Below are 15,005 nucleotides of genomic sequence, written 5' to 3'. Positions count from 1 at the left end.
ATTTTCCTAATCATTTAGCGCATTTCTAATGAGTCTTTTTGGAAAAGATATTAAAAGTTCTTTTTACAAGGTTGTCACGGACCCTATAAATACATAAAAGTGATGTTAAATTGACATTAAACGTCTTACACATTGACATTAAACGACACCACTTAATCATTTAGTGTTCTGAATACGAAGAGATGGCTTAAAAATTACATCTGTACAATCACCTCGACCCCCAAGTCCGTGATTTTGCACCGTAACAATTATTTTTATTATTTAAATAAGAAAAGGTAAGAACAAAATTCCTCTTTTAGTTGTTAAATTTTGGTTGAAAATCGAAAAGGGGTATTTTCTTTCTTCTAATGAATGGCCTCGTCTCGTAACATGCAACATTTTTAGTATATTAAAGATTATATTAAAAATTGTTCAGAGTGTTTAGTTTTTATTCTGCCGCCGCACATAAATGTTAAAAAAAAAGAAAAAAAGAGCAAATATATCCACCACACGCAGAGATTCAGGGAAGTAAAATAGATGTATAAACTTTTAAAGATAATTTTCTCAAACGCACTAAAATGGCAATTAAAACTAGTGACGCAAAATACCAAAAATATTTTTTTCTTTAAAAAAAAAATGAAAGAAAGACAAAGTTTTGGGAATATTGAGAATTTTGAAGGCTGACAAAACTGACCCATTTCAAATATAATTGAGAGATTAATGTATGCTATAAATAATGCATGTAATATATAATGTATGCACTAAAATTGCACTTAAAACTAGTGACGCAAAAAAAAAAAAAAAAAAAAAAAAACACGGTTTTTTAAAGACGACAAAAACAAACAATGCAATTTTGGGAATTAAGCCCAGAATTTTAGGGAATATTGATAATAATTGAGAGATTAATGTATGCTATATAATAACTTCAATATGATAAAAAGGTAGCATTTGCATTTCAGTAGCTTCAGACACTTCATTTAAATACAATGGTCTTCAATATATATTTTCAAAACACATCATCTTAATCACTTAGCAATATAATAGTAAAAGTTAATTTTAAATTCAATATTTTTAACACAATAAATTTATTAAAAAAATTACTTTCATATTTCAAAAAAATATCAGCTAAAAGTAATGTATTACGATTATTAAATATAAATGTTCATGTTTTTATAAATTACTAAAGCAGGATATTAAAGAAACGACATTTTTAAAAATATTCTATCAAAAATGAAGGAAAAAAGTTAAAAGCAAATGCATTGATTTAAATTGTAGGGAATAAAAAACCCTCTTCAGCTGTAATGAATTGAAAAGAGTATTTGTATTTTTATTGTTCCAGGATGAAAATATAACAAGAAACATGCAAGTATTTAACACAATATTGTGATGAGAAGACAGAAGATTATTTCCTCAGGGTCCTCCATTTCCTATTCTATGAGGGTCAAATAATAGCACATTTATTTGGATTTTATGCAAAACTATGTTTTTGTGCTATAATTTGAATGCCTTTTGATACGATATATGTTCCACTCAAGCCGATGTTATTTTAATTTTTATGAATTCCTTTCACAATTTACGTGCCTTACAAATAAGGAAGATGTTTAATTTAACCCTCTTCTTACTTGACGGTGGGCCTTGATATCTCTTTTTCTGCCTTAGAGCTTACACCACCTTATTAACAACACTTAGCAAGTCACCTTCTTGAGGAGTTTTGTAATCACTTTCCTATGGATGTCAAAGTAATGGCGTTTTCTTTATCCTTTATCACGCCACTTTTTTATGAGAATCTAAAAGAGTATTAAGTTATTTAATATCTCTTCAAGGGAAAACACTACAGGCTTATAATAGTTATTAGAAAAAAATATCTGTAAAAGGTCTATTAACAATGGGATCTGTAATTTAAATTTTAATGTGATTTAAAGAACATTTTTTGCAACATGTTTATTAATTGGCGATCGAAATGGGCTACAGGTGGCGTAGAGAACTCTCTACCTATGGCAACACTTCACATGCTTTCACCTTTAGCGTGTGGAGAGTCATAGAAGAAGTAAGTTAGTTTCTCTCTTGATCTTTATACAGATTAAAATCTTTTAAGTTGGGAAACTATATAGAACAGAAAACTAAATTAATTATAGTTCTAAAAGAAATCATCATGGAAATTTCAAAAAATATTTTTATTATTTAAAAATGATAAATATTAAGAAAAGGAAAAATATCATAGTGCATTCCTATACAACTGAAAAGAAGAAGAGAGGGAAGGGTGAAGGGCGAAAGGCATGGAACCTATCTTCTCCCCAAACGGCGTATTCGAGCGTTGCGATCCCCTATATTGTAGTTTTCGTTGCATGTAGGACATTTTTTTAAAAAATCATTTTTAATAAAATGGAGGCATACTAAATTAAAACTGTTTTAAAATTCTGTGTTTCTCGTTTATCTTATGTTATATGCACAATAAAAATTTCCTACGTGCAGCATTATGAGTAATATGCAGAGATGGAATTTAGTTTAGAGTAGATGTAACTCTCATTTAACACTAACTAATATATCTAGCAATAGAAAAATTATAAAGTTTTAATAGGTGAAAAATAATTGCGTTATCATTCCTAAAACTATTCTTTATTAATATTAATAATGAGTTTGTCACATACGATAAAGAAAGGAGTTAAAAGCTTTACTTTTCATTCCTTTGCTCTTTATAAAAAAACTTTTTTAAGCAAACCAATCTGGCATCGTCAAGTTTAAAACTTGTTTGCTAGTTAAATAATCAAATATATATACAAAAGAATTGACGATTTTACTTTTACTGAGAGGAATGCGCAGTTGAAAGCTTTTCAAACTATCTGGGACTGAAAAAGCTAAAGTAATTAAAATGTTCAAAGAAACTTTAGACATTTTTTTAACAAATATTTTTGAAAAATATACTCGTAAAAATTATGCCAACATTATTTTTTGTCAAAAACTTCCAATTGGGAAAACCTAAAATCTCTAACACTCAGTTAAACTGTTTGCATCTTAGTATTTGCATTCTTGGCATCCTAATGTGCTGCTTTTTAAGATAGTCAGAGACTGTATTTTGTCAAAGGAACTTAAGCCTTTTTATAAAATAGAAAACACTCAAAGGCTAAGCAATTTAAAGACGGGGAAAATAAATTAATGTTGTACCCCAAAATGTCCTGAATTTAACAAAAATGTGACCTGAAACCTTTTCCAACTTCAATTGTGAAAGAGAATTTTTTTATTTTAATACAAAATAAAAATGTAAGACACCAAAAAAACAACAAAAAACATACCGTACTGAAAAACATTTTTATAAATTTCAAAACTGAAATAAATTACCTGCGATAAAAAATTTATGTTAGCTGAGACCTGGAGAAAGGTCTAAAGCAAAAATTCATAATTGATGCTTCGTAAATAATGATGAGAGAAAAATTACGTTTTATTAAGGGAAGAAGTTCTGGCTAAATAGTGGCTTCAATATTATTGTGATGCAGCAGTGAAGACTTAATGGTTAAAGGCACTGAGCTGTCATGGTAAAATACTGGGGTTTGATCCTCAGTGGTGGCTTGAAGCCCATCCAGCTTCAGATCAATGGGCACTATCTTGTCTGGTCTGGGAAGTAATGGTGGCATTGTGAGCTATATTATCTACATTTCCGCAATCATGTCATTGGTTCCAAAATTGTGGAGTTTTAAACTCCTAACCCGGCCTCCGGGGCGATAATGGACTGTTGTGGAATACTTTTTATTATTGGATTACGGTCAATTGCATATCTGTCAAATTGAGGACACATTTTCATTGACGAAGTAAAATTCAATAATTTTAAAAAAGGGAATTAAAAAGAAATGGGCCTTTTTTTTATAAAAGGGCTTTTTGTTGGTAAAAAACAGATTCGATGGAAAAATACCCTTTGAATATTACATTACTATTTAGGCTGTTTGGCTTTTATCATATTACACCTTCTATTCAAAAAATTAAAAATCCTCCCTTGTAAGAAGGACCTTCAAAAATATGCCAAAAAACACAGAGATCCAGAGAACTTCTTTACTAAGTTCTCTATGTTTGTTCTTGTTTTCTACCACTGTACATGCTAATACAGTTTGCGTTAATAATTTTTTTTAACTTTTAGGTAAACAAAGTAAATTCAGTGTCAAGTATAAAGAATCCTTGACAAAATGTAATTCAAACTTTCGAAAAAATTAATTTATTTATCAGAATAGAAATAGCTGGATTAAAAAAAACTACAATTTCTGGGAAAGAATAACGAATTCTGAACTGAAGTGATTTTTCCCTGATACAAGTTCGATTTTTCTTTTTCATTCAGTCACATCTACTAAAGGCTAATTTCTTTGATGCATAGCTGCGAACATGGATAGAATAAAATCAAGTAGATTTTAAGAAATAATATGAATTTCATGATAACTGTCGCATAATGTAATAAATATTTTACACATAGGGAATTTTGAGGATTTTTATAGTCATCAAAATATAAATCTGCAATATTTTCCAGTTACGATTAACATTAAACATACTTGAAATGTTATCTATTATGTTCATCAAAGATAATAAAAAGATTTTTTAATTAATTTAAAAAGAGAGTTCAGAATAAAAATAAACTGAACATTTTAGAACAAAAAAAGTTTTAAACTGATTTCTATAAATGAGGTTCACTTCTTTATGTATTAGAAATACTCTTAAATATTCAATCAAGCAAGTAATAATCTGTACAAAAATTCTTTTTCAATAGGGATTTTTTAGGGAACTTATTCAATTTTAGGGAATTTTCTAAAATGTACAAGAACCAGGAGAATTTTAATTAAACCAGGCCATTTTAATTTTAATTAAACCAGTAGACCAGGAGAAACTGGCAAAATCCAGCAGTCTACTGGAAAATCCAGTAGAGTTGGCACCTATGTTTGATGTGCTTGCATTTCTAAGGGTGTTTTTTTTTGTTTATGCATTTTTGGGTGTTTTCCAAGAATTATATGAATGTTGGAACTCTTCATGTGTAGAAGGGTTAAAGAAAAATAAAAGTGATATCAAGGCTTCTCCGATTTCTATTTTGTTGCAAAGCCAAAAACAATTCCTGATTTTGAACTTCTTGACTGGTAATCTATGAATAGGGATTTCTCTTTCCTAGGACTTTCTCTAAACATCACCCTTGTTATGTTGAAAATGAAATGTTATAATCGCGGTAACAACGAATATTGAATATTTAATAAAGGAATTGAAACAGTTACAACTAACCTTATAAAAACTTTCTGATTTTGACTTCTAACACATAAGTTGACAATTTCATTTTTACAATGATTGTTGGCTTCATTTTTGGCATTAAAAAAGGGTCCTGATTAGAGAAGCATCTGTTATCATAACAACACCAATAAAAGACTTTTCAAGGACAACTACTTACTTTAGATCACATGGATTGAAACCTTTGAAACATAAATAATTGAAAATATTTATGATCAATCCTAGTGTTCAAAGAAGTTTATTCTTGTGAATATCCCATTAGAATATCTTGTTTTTAATGCAATGTTATTTTTAATTAATTCTATTAAAATTGTTCTGGTAATATTTAAGGAATTTAATTTAGGTTCAGTTATTCCCGTTATTTGACAATTTCATTGCAACAAAATTTTTAAATTATGTAGATATCTCTTATTTTTTAACACATGCAAATAAAAAAATATTTTAAAGCTGCAGTACAATATAGCATTAATATACAGTGGTTGGATTAAAAAATTTAAACTCAAAAATGTGCCATATATGCTTGAAAAGCTAAATAAAGTAAAAATTTTAAAGCCACATTTTTTTTCTTACTTTATTTAAAAGTCTTTCATTCTCATTCACAAAATGTTAATCAAATTTGACCATTTTTTTAAAACAAAAGATATTTTAAATAAGAAATTATACAACTTAAAAAGTTTTTCTTAATTGAACTTATTGGCCCTTTTAATTTTTCAAATGGTAATCTGTAGGTTTTAAACTACACATATTATGAGAAATTTTAAGAACTGGTTTGTGCAATCTAACTGAACCCCGCCACTGTTTATAAAGTTTTTAATATAATATTTCATGTGTGAAGCTGGAGTTGTTTCAGAAAATGTATTAATGCCCATAAATATTAACCATTATATAATATTAGTATAAAATTAAATATTTTATGGAAAATTATTTCTCATATGGTGTGAGTAAGAATTATCTGACATATTTTGACATTAAATAACTATCAAGAAATGATATAGTGGAGTTGTTTGTACATGTAATAAGACATTCATAGGTTTTCATATCGAAACAAAATTTCCATGTGTTCTTGCGACATGTTAAAGCAACATGACTTGGCTATTTTATTTCTCTAAGATGTATTTAAGTGTGCCATATAATTCTCATCTGCCATATATATGTAATACAATAATAGTTTTTAATTTTAAAAAATATTGCTTTTGTTGTGACAAATAATTCATTAGTAACTTATATAGATAATTTGTTTTTAATCAAGCTATTTTATGTATTGACTTAATTATTTTTAAATATGTATAAGTATGGAAAAAAAACTGCATCACAGCAGTATGAGTACAATGGTAAGATTACAGAAAACTATTTTTTTTTCGAAACATCACGTTCTTATAAATAACTTCAAGTTAAAAATTCTTTTCTTATTGATTTCTTAAAAAGATGTGAAGTTTGCCCTTGAAATGGAGCAATTTAAATTAATATTATGTATCAAAAGTATTTTAGTCTCAATTAATGAAATTTATTAGAATAAAAAAATATTTATCGATCACTAATAGTTTAGACCATTCAGCATTAGAAAAATATCTTCTGAGATAAACTTATGTAGTATAAAGCACATGTGGTAAAATATCTGTTCATTAATGAGTTCCGTATTGCTCAAGTATAATCTATTGAGAAAAAATGAAAATTTTTGTTCAGTAATTTTTGTAAGAAAAACTATTCAGAGCAAAATTCTCTCAAACACTTATTATTTTTTATCTTTGTGACTGACATCAGTTATACGTAACACACATTTGTTGCTCTCAAGTAAGACTTCTGCCTCTTTGCCCTTGTCCTTGAAATTTACTTGAACATCCACAGTAAATTTGCAACTGACAATTACATGTTAAATTTTATGGTTCTTTCTTTGAAAATCAGCTCAGAGCTTTTCAGCATCTGTCTGATTCTATAAATTAAAAATCACTTCAATGGTTTTAAGGCTAAATTTAGATAGAAAGAGTTTTAACATTAAGCATTATAAAATGATAAATGTGTACTACACTATGATTATGGAGAAAAGTTTAATGAGGTTTTACAGCATCAAACTGTAATGTAAAATAAATAAACTAAACTAAACTGCACTAACAAAAGTGTAATAATTTAAATAGTTTTGTGTGCTGAACTTAATTCATTATTTTTTATACTTAAACTGAAAAAAAAATTACATTAATAAGAGCAATAACATTTAATTTGATGCATGGCTAATTTATCCCAGGTAAACCTTATTATATTTCATATATAACACAATAATTATAGAACATAGAAAACTTTCATGAGAAACATTAAGTTTAGCAATAGCAAAATATATAAGACAAAAAATACTTTTGATACCTTCCAATATACATAATTTTACAATTCTGAATGAATTGTATATTAATAATGCTCTCATTAATATCAGGCATAGATATTCATTTCTTTCGTTAGAAATTCATTTCGAACGAGTAAATTATTTCATTACTCATTACTAATGCTAATTTGCCAATCTTTTGTTGTCTCACTTTCTTTGATAATGAGGTATAACAACTCTTTAATTTATTCATACAGATTATAACATTCATGAGTTTTTTTTTTCTATAAAATGCATGAATTTCAATGGTTACCATATTGAATTGTCTAATAATCTAAAAATTAATTGAAAATGAAACAACCATAATATAGCAATCTTTTTTTCACAAAAAATTAGATTAGTAAATGGTGAATTCAAAATATTAAAGTATCTTTCAATTGAAAATCGAAGAGAAACTCGACTCTTAAAATAACTATCAGAATAATTTTTTTCTTAATCTTGACATTCTTATTAATTTGAAAAGAGTATTCCATTCTAAAAAAATAATATTACAATATTTACCCTGTTTAGTATATAATTTTACTAGGCATTATAACTAAAAAAAAGTAAGAAATATTTGAAAAAAATATAAATCAATATTAACCCTCTCATGCATGAATTTTCCATATGAGTAATAAAAATATTTAGATATTCCACAGATCCATTTAGTAACTCAGGATTGTGATATATAATTTATTTTTGTAAATTGTTTTTCCAATATAGCTGAAAATTGATGTCTTCGTGTCCAAGTGAAGACATATGCTTTTATGGTAAATTTTATCAATATTTTTATCATAGAAAAACTGAATATTTAAACTTTATTTATAAGATATAAGAAGATATGAAATATTACCAACTTTGCAGTAATTTAATATACCCTCTAAAAAAATTATCAGATTTTAACTTTTTACTTGAACTTTCCATAGACTTAAAAAAAAAATCATTCACATTTAATTATCTAAAATGGCCTGCCACCTTCTTTGTGGTTTCCAAGAACTGTTTTTTGAGTTTCCAGATGACAATTACATGCAAATGGACAACTAGTCAAATTTTCCTTTTGTGATGTAGCCTGGTTTAACCGATTTTCAAGCCAAAGTGAAAATATTCTCCTCATAAAAGCCAGTCCTTTGCTCTGAATACAAACAAAAACAGGTTCTGAAACATACAAAGAAGTTTTCCCTTCGTTATAAATACACAAAGCAAACCGGTTTTCTGCTTCAGCAATCACATTACTTACAAGGCCTATTACGAGGCAAATAAACATTCAAAATTTAACAGTTGAGAGGCTCCACACCATACACATTGTCAATTGCAGCACAGATGCGAATCTGAATAATATTATGAAGTAAAAATATATATGACCTCATATGGCGCCCATATGCATGAGAGGGTTAATTTAAAAAAAAATACTTGTGAAATCTATGCTTTGAATTTTAGGATTCTCTAATTGCAACAGGTTTGCAATCACCTGCTTGGTTAAAAAAAGTTATTTCCTTAAATTATAACCTTAAAATTAGTAAAATTTATTATAAAGCATAACTACAAATGTTAAAACTATTAGAAAGACATAAATTTAGTATATTACAAATAATTAAAAATGGGAAAAATAAGTTTCCTTATTTAGTATGCATAAAAAGTGAGAAATCCCTGTTCTTTAAGTATTTTATTTTAATTTTGTATCTTCATGAATTACTGATATTATTAAAGCTTATTTTTAGTTCATATTAAATTCAGATGTCTGAAATATCATAATTTTTCCTCATAGTTTCTTTATGAGTAATAATTCATGATTGAAATCATTCAATACTATGATATAACATACATCAGTTTAATTAATATTCAACGAATAGTTATTTTTTTTTTCTTTCTTGTTGATGAATACATTTGCTCATTGTTAAAACTTTTGAATCGCACAAAAACGCACAAATAATTTGCGATCACATATTATGTTTGATTTTTCCAAAGATTCCAATATCAGTTGTCTTCCAAACCCTCAATAAGAAATTTAAGTTATCCTGATTTCAACAAATCACAAGAGGAAAATTTAACTGTCACATCGCAGTGAATGACAATTTTTTTTAAAAAAAATCTTTCTTTGACCGCACATGATTTACGACAAGAGTTTATTTTCTAAACAATACTAGTATTTATTTTGTTTTAGGTGTTAGATTAAGAAGATAAAAATACAATTTAGGAAATTTTTCTTATTGCACAAATTAAGGATAAGAAAGGCTTTCTCTCTCGGCAATACTACAAAGGCTTGTAGATTATTATTGTAGGATGACCAGATTCCGTCTAAGAATGGATTCACACTCAAGTTAATGCTCCAAAAAATATAATATAAATAAATAAATAGATGCATTAATTCACTTTTGTCGTAACATACAAAATTATTTTCTTACAATTATATAGTGAGACAAAATAGTGAAATAAATCACCTATTATGTATGGGATTAGAATTACTTTCGTAAGAGCAGAATTGTATGATTTTTTTAATAGTCTCCCTCTTCTACTCTGATTAGGGAGGGGGAAAAGTTGAAGCAGTTTTGAAGCTTGACAAAGTTGTTAGAGTTATTCTGAAGAATATATAACAAGTTTTCCTTAATAAGGACAGAGGAATTTATTTAATGAAAGTTTCTTTTCAGTTTTTTATAAATACTACGATAACTATGGACTGTATCAAAAATGCTACAAGTAAATGGAAAAAAAAAACCACATTAAATTTACTTAAAAAAAGTATAGACACAATTAGTGTTTAATAAATAATGAGATTTAGATGTATATCATTTCGCAATTCTAAGAAAAAAAAATTATTATAAGTACTAGCAAAAAATATTAAATGAACAAAATAAACAAGGAAAAATGTCATAATTTAAATAATATAGCGTAAAATTTTTTTTCGTTTCACCCTTACCTTCTCTTTGTGGCTTTTAAATTCAAATATTAAACTTATAAGAATATCTTAATGGGGAAACTCTTTTTTGATATTAATGAAAGTAAAAAAATGACATTTAAACTCGCTTCCCCCACAAAATCCCCACCCTCTATTAATTAAAACTTTCCCTAAGAAGTGCTTCTCAACAACTTGGTAAAATTTCATTGCTACACAATTATTGTCTTAAATTTTTTGCAAAGACAATAATTAGTTTTCTCTTCCCCTCCTTATGATTTCTCTAACTTATTAATCCTAAAGAAAACTTTCATATTTTTTTAGGGCATTGATGGGTATATGCATCTTTATCCCATTTCCTAAACAATTAAGAAAAATATCAATTAAGTTCTTTGTAAAAAATTCAATGTATTTTATTTTGTACAATCACTTGTTTTGTGGTATTTTTAAAAAAAACTGAAAAATTAAGAAATATTCATCTGTAGCGACCTTTTGCCTCACAATTCTGTGAACTTTCAAAACTACTTCTTCTTTACTGCCTAGACACTTTAATAATAAAATTGAAGGATATTTGCAACAAAGGTTAAATAAATCCAAGAATATGCATGTTAAAAATGTCTAGTCTTGGAACCGCCTTCTGCAAACTAACAGTATAAAGATATGCACTTGTTCTGGTCATCTTATGTTGTTACCAACAATTTAGATGCTATAGAAAGATAGGAACTCTTCTTTATGGAAATCTTATTAGTCATTTGTAAGGGGTCACTTGTAGATGCAGCATTTTTTATGCATGAATGTTAATTATTGAGCTTAGTTTTCACCTTAGCTTTCTACATGTTTCTCCATTATCTTCAACGTCACAACTTTTAAGAAATTATTTCCTATTAAAGCTATTAAATCATTTGCTTACATTTAATAAACGCTCTTAACAATGTTTTAAACAGTAATAATTTATGAATATGATGACTTTTTATTTTTAAACATACAAATTATAAGGTGCTAATAATGACGGCTTTTTAACTAAATATATAGCACAACCTGAATAATTATTGTTGTTGTAGATAAAATGAAATAAATCCATGTGATGTAATTAGGCAATATGTTAAAACATTTTAAGCCATTAAATACTTTTTTTGCAATTTTTGTGGAAATTCTTAATCGCTTGTGATTTATTTTTTTCTAATAAAATAATAAAAGTTTTGCTCTTTCTGGAAGTATGCAGTACTTTCATGCACATAGAATTTATTATGAAAAATCATGAGAAATGATAAACAATTAAAAAAAAACTTAATTTACTTTATTATATCTTAAGGACATAAAAATCTGGGTAATGAATTAAGTCAAATATTATTACACAGAAAAGAAAAAGCATTTCAAATTTAGATCACATTTGTTTCACATGCAATTGCCATATACTTATAGTTTTGTTTATGAAATATCATATGTTCATTTTGGTATGAAAATTTTTTCTAAAAATATGCACACACAACAGGTTTGTTTTGATTTCTTCAATTAAAGGGTATGAGGAGAGGAAAAAAAAACTCAATGCGTCCATCTTTGATAAACAACCCTTTCCACATCAGAATCATGAATGAGTGGTAGTCACAACTTTTTAAAACAAACAATAGAGAACATCCTTACATGAAGGCAATAATTCACAATGTTTCAAAACATAGTAGTAGTTTTATAAAAATATATTTGATCCAACTTGTAATCATAGAAATTAAATTTAAATAAAAATACTTCTCCAATTAAGAAAAAAATTAGAATTAAAAGAACTTCTCTAATCAAGAAAAGAATTAGGATTAAAATACTTCTCTATTTCAGTCTCTTATTTTTAAGTTTAAAATATTTGAACTTCAAAATAGTAAAAATTTATTTTCATAGAAATAGAGTAATCAAGTATTATTTTCTTATAACCGAGTGAATATTAAAAGTTACTCATGGAACTTTTCAGAGGACTTAAGACTTTTTCGATTTTATTTAAAAATAATATAAGTTAATTTACTCAAACTTGATTCTTAAGTTTAAAAATTTCAACTTAGTTAGAGTAGAATAAATTTATGGGGGTTCTAATAAGGTATGGGCAAAAATGTGTTCCAATAAGGTAGGCTTTGTCAATATCAATGACTTCTTCAAAACCTCCCTTTCTTTGTTATAAGCTACATATTCTATTAACTTACTTTAACATTATGTTGTTAAAAATTTTAATAATTAAATATATATTAAAATTTTTGCAAAAAATATAAAATCTTTTTTAGATAATATAAATTTTTTAAACAAATTTCTAAAAAGCCAAAAATTCAAATAAAAAATAGCTAATATATTTAATCTCTCTGATTTCATATAAGAAACAAATTGCCTTAGAACAAGACCTCCAAAACAAGGATTTGGAAAAATTTGATACAATTTTTACTCAATTTGCAAATTTCATGTCATCTTCCCCTCTCAAATATGCAGTAAGCTACAAAATTACATTTATGCTGCTTAAAATATTCATTATAAGAATGCATATTTTTTGCCCATTTAAATGGAAATATTTAGTTTATATATACAGTAGGGAACCGATTATCCGGAACGATCGGGACCATCGCTATTCCGGATAACTGATTTTTCCGGTTTTCTGAATCACTACAAAAAGCCGTTTTTTTTATTGTTAAACCCAACTAAAAAAAAAATTTATGGAAATAATCTTAAAAAGAAGAAAAAACGATGAAGTAATACACTAATGGTTATTTCCATAGTGATGGTAAGGTAAACATATTTCAAAAAAGAAAGAAAAATCCTAAAATCTTATGAGGAAAAAAAATATTTTTTAAAAAAATGGCGGGAAAATTTCTCAAATTTCGTTCCGGTTTTTTGGTTTTCCGGTTTTCTGATTTCCGGATAACGGGTTCTGTACTGTATATATATATATATATATACATATATATATATATATATATACATATATATATATATATATATATACATATATATATATATATATATATACATATATATATATATATATATATATACATATATATATATATATATATACATATATATATATATATATATATATACATATATATATATATATATATACATATATATATATATATATATATATATATATATATATATATATATACATATATATATATATATATATATATATATATATATATATATATATATATATAGTTAGTTGTGGCTTCCTGTCTTTCACACTATTATATTCCAAATGGCATTTTTTTAATTTTTATTTATTTTATACAAAAATATTTCTTTTGTAAGGTTTCATCAACTTGAAGATGTAAAAGGGCAAAAACAGAAAAATCTATCGAACAACATTAAAATATATGTTTGGTACCTTATTTAATGCCTTTTACTATTTCTTAGGTATTCTAAAAAAATTTATTTTGGGAGAAATTAATAATTTTAAGTTTTTTTAAAGAAATGTTTGATGTGGAAGGGGAAGTCAAGACAAATTTGAATACTCAAAAATCAAGTTGATATATTTTTTTTATACTTTTACGTCAATAATTTGTTACAATTTTAAGTGAATATATTTTTAAAGAAATATATATATATTTTTTACATTTTTAATTTTATATATTTTCGTTTTTTTAGTTTCATATATGTTTTCAATTTTTCTTTAATTGTTCTAGAATATGATAGGAAAAAAATTTATCAAAAAATGTGATGGATAAAATAAAATTTTGAAGACATCTCTTTCAATAACAATATAACACTAACATATTTAAGTTACAAAATTAAATATCAGAAATAGACTAGAATATCTTACTGTCTCACATTCATCACAATGCATTAATTATAATTTTTAATTATGGAGAATGTTGTTTCTTTAATAAAAACTCAAGTTATGTAATCACAGATTACATCAAATATGCTACATGGTCAGTGATGACTTTTATAATTTGTTTTAATCTAACTATTATATACGAAATTCAGATATTATTTATTAAACAAATATTCATGTTGTGATTTGTGAGAAGCAAAACTATAGCTAATATTGTAAGAGATAAGAGAAATGCAATATAATTATAAAAAAATATTTACAAAATAGAGAGCAATTACAAGTTTTTGAAAAAATTATATCAAGAATTTTTTTTCTTAATCTTAAGCATTTTTTGAATTTTGGGAACATGTAGTAAAGCAGGAAAATTTGGATGTAGTACATCAATTCAATTGTTACTTCATGAACCCCATAATTTAGTTCATCAAATTGTGGCATTGATATAACTTATTATTCACGTACTAGTAACTTAATGGATTACCCACTAACTTTTTTTAATTCTGAAAGTATTATTTTAAGTAACAGCGAATATTTAATAATAATAAAAATAAGTTTAAAATTGAGCCAAGGTTCACGAAACTGATGGATTGCGGCAAAAAAAAGTTCGGGAACTCCTGTCATAAATGAACTTTATGGTGCAGGATATGAGTTTAACTTTAAATTCTAGCCTAACAAGTGACTATTAGAAAAAAATATATGAAGAATAACACACTACACTACAAAATTAAATGTGT

General features: G+C 26.2%; 2 protein-coding genes across 4 annotated transcripts in view; one reads left to right on the top strand and one right to left on the bottom strand.

Moving 5' to 3' along the window:
• The window catches only part of LOC107446262 (A-type potassium channel modulatory protein KCNIP1), a 90,054-nt gene extending 86,790 nt beyond the window's left edge, over positions 1 to 3,264 (top strand). For all 3 annotated transcript variants that reach the window (XM_087154910.1, XM_087154911.1, XM_087154909.1), the window contains exon 9: positions 1,319 to 3,264. In XM_087154910.1, the coding sequence (XP_087011036.1) occupies positions 1,319 to 1,366 (48 nt within the window). In that variant the 3' untranslated portion in view covers positions 1,367 to 3,264. The remainder of the gene's footprint in view (positions 1 to 1,318) is intronic.
• The window catches only part of MICU3 (Mitochondrial calcium uptake 3), a 58,871-nt gene continuing 45,144 nt past the window's right edge, over positions 1,279 to 15,005 (bottom strand). The window contains exon 13 of the transcript XR_011638237.2: positions 1,279 to 1,766. The gene's annotated coding sequence lies outside the window, so the exon portion shown is untranslated. The remainder of the gene's footprint in view (positions 1,767 to 15,005) is intronic.

This window comes from Parasteatoda tepidariorum, chromosome 11 (genome assembly GCF_982258835.1).
Source record: "Parasteatoda tepidariorum strain Cologne lab strain chromosome 11, Ptep-v5.0, whole genome shotgun sequence".
Taxonomy (NCBI): domain Eukaryota; kingdom Metazoa; phylum Arthropoda; class Arachnida; order Araneae; family Theridiidae; genus Parasteatoda; species Parasteatoda tepidariorum.
Note: the sequence above shows the minus strand (reverse complement) of the source record. Positions and strands in the feature narration are given on the sequence as shown.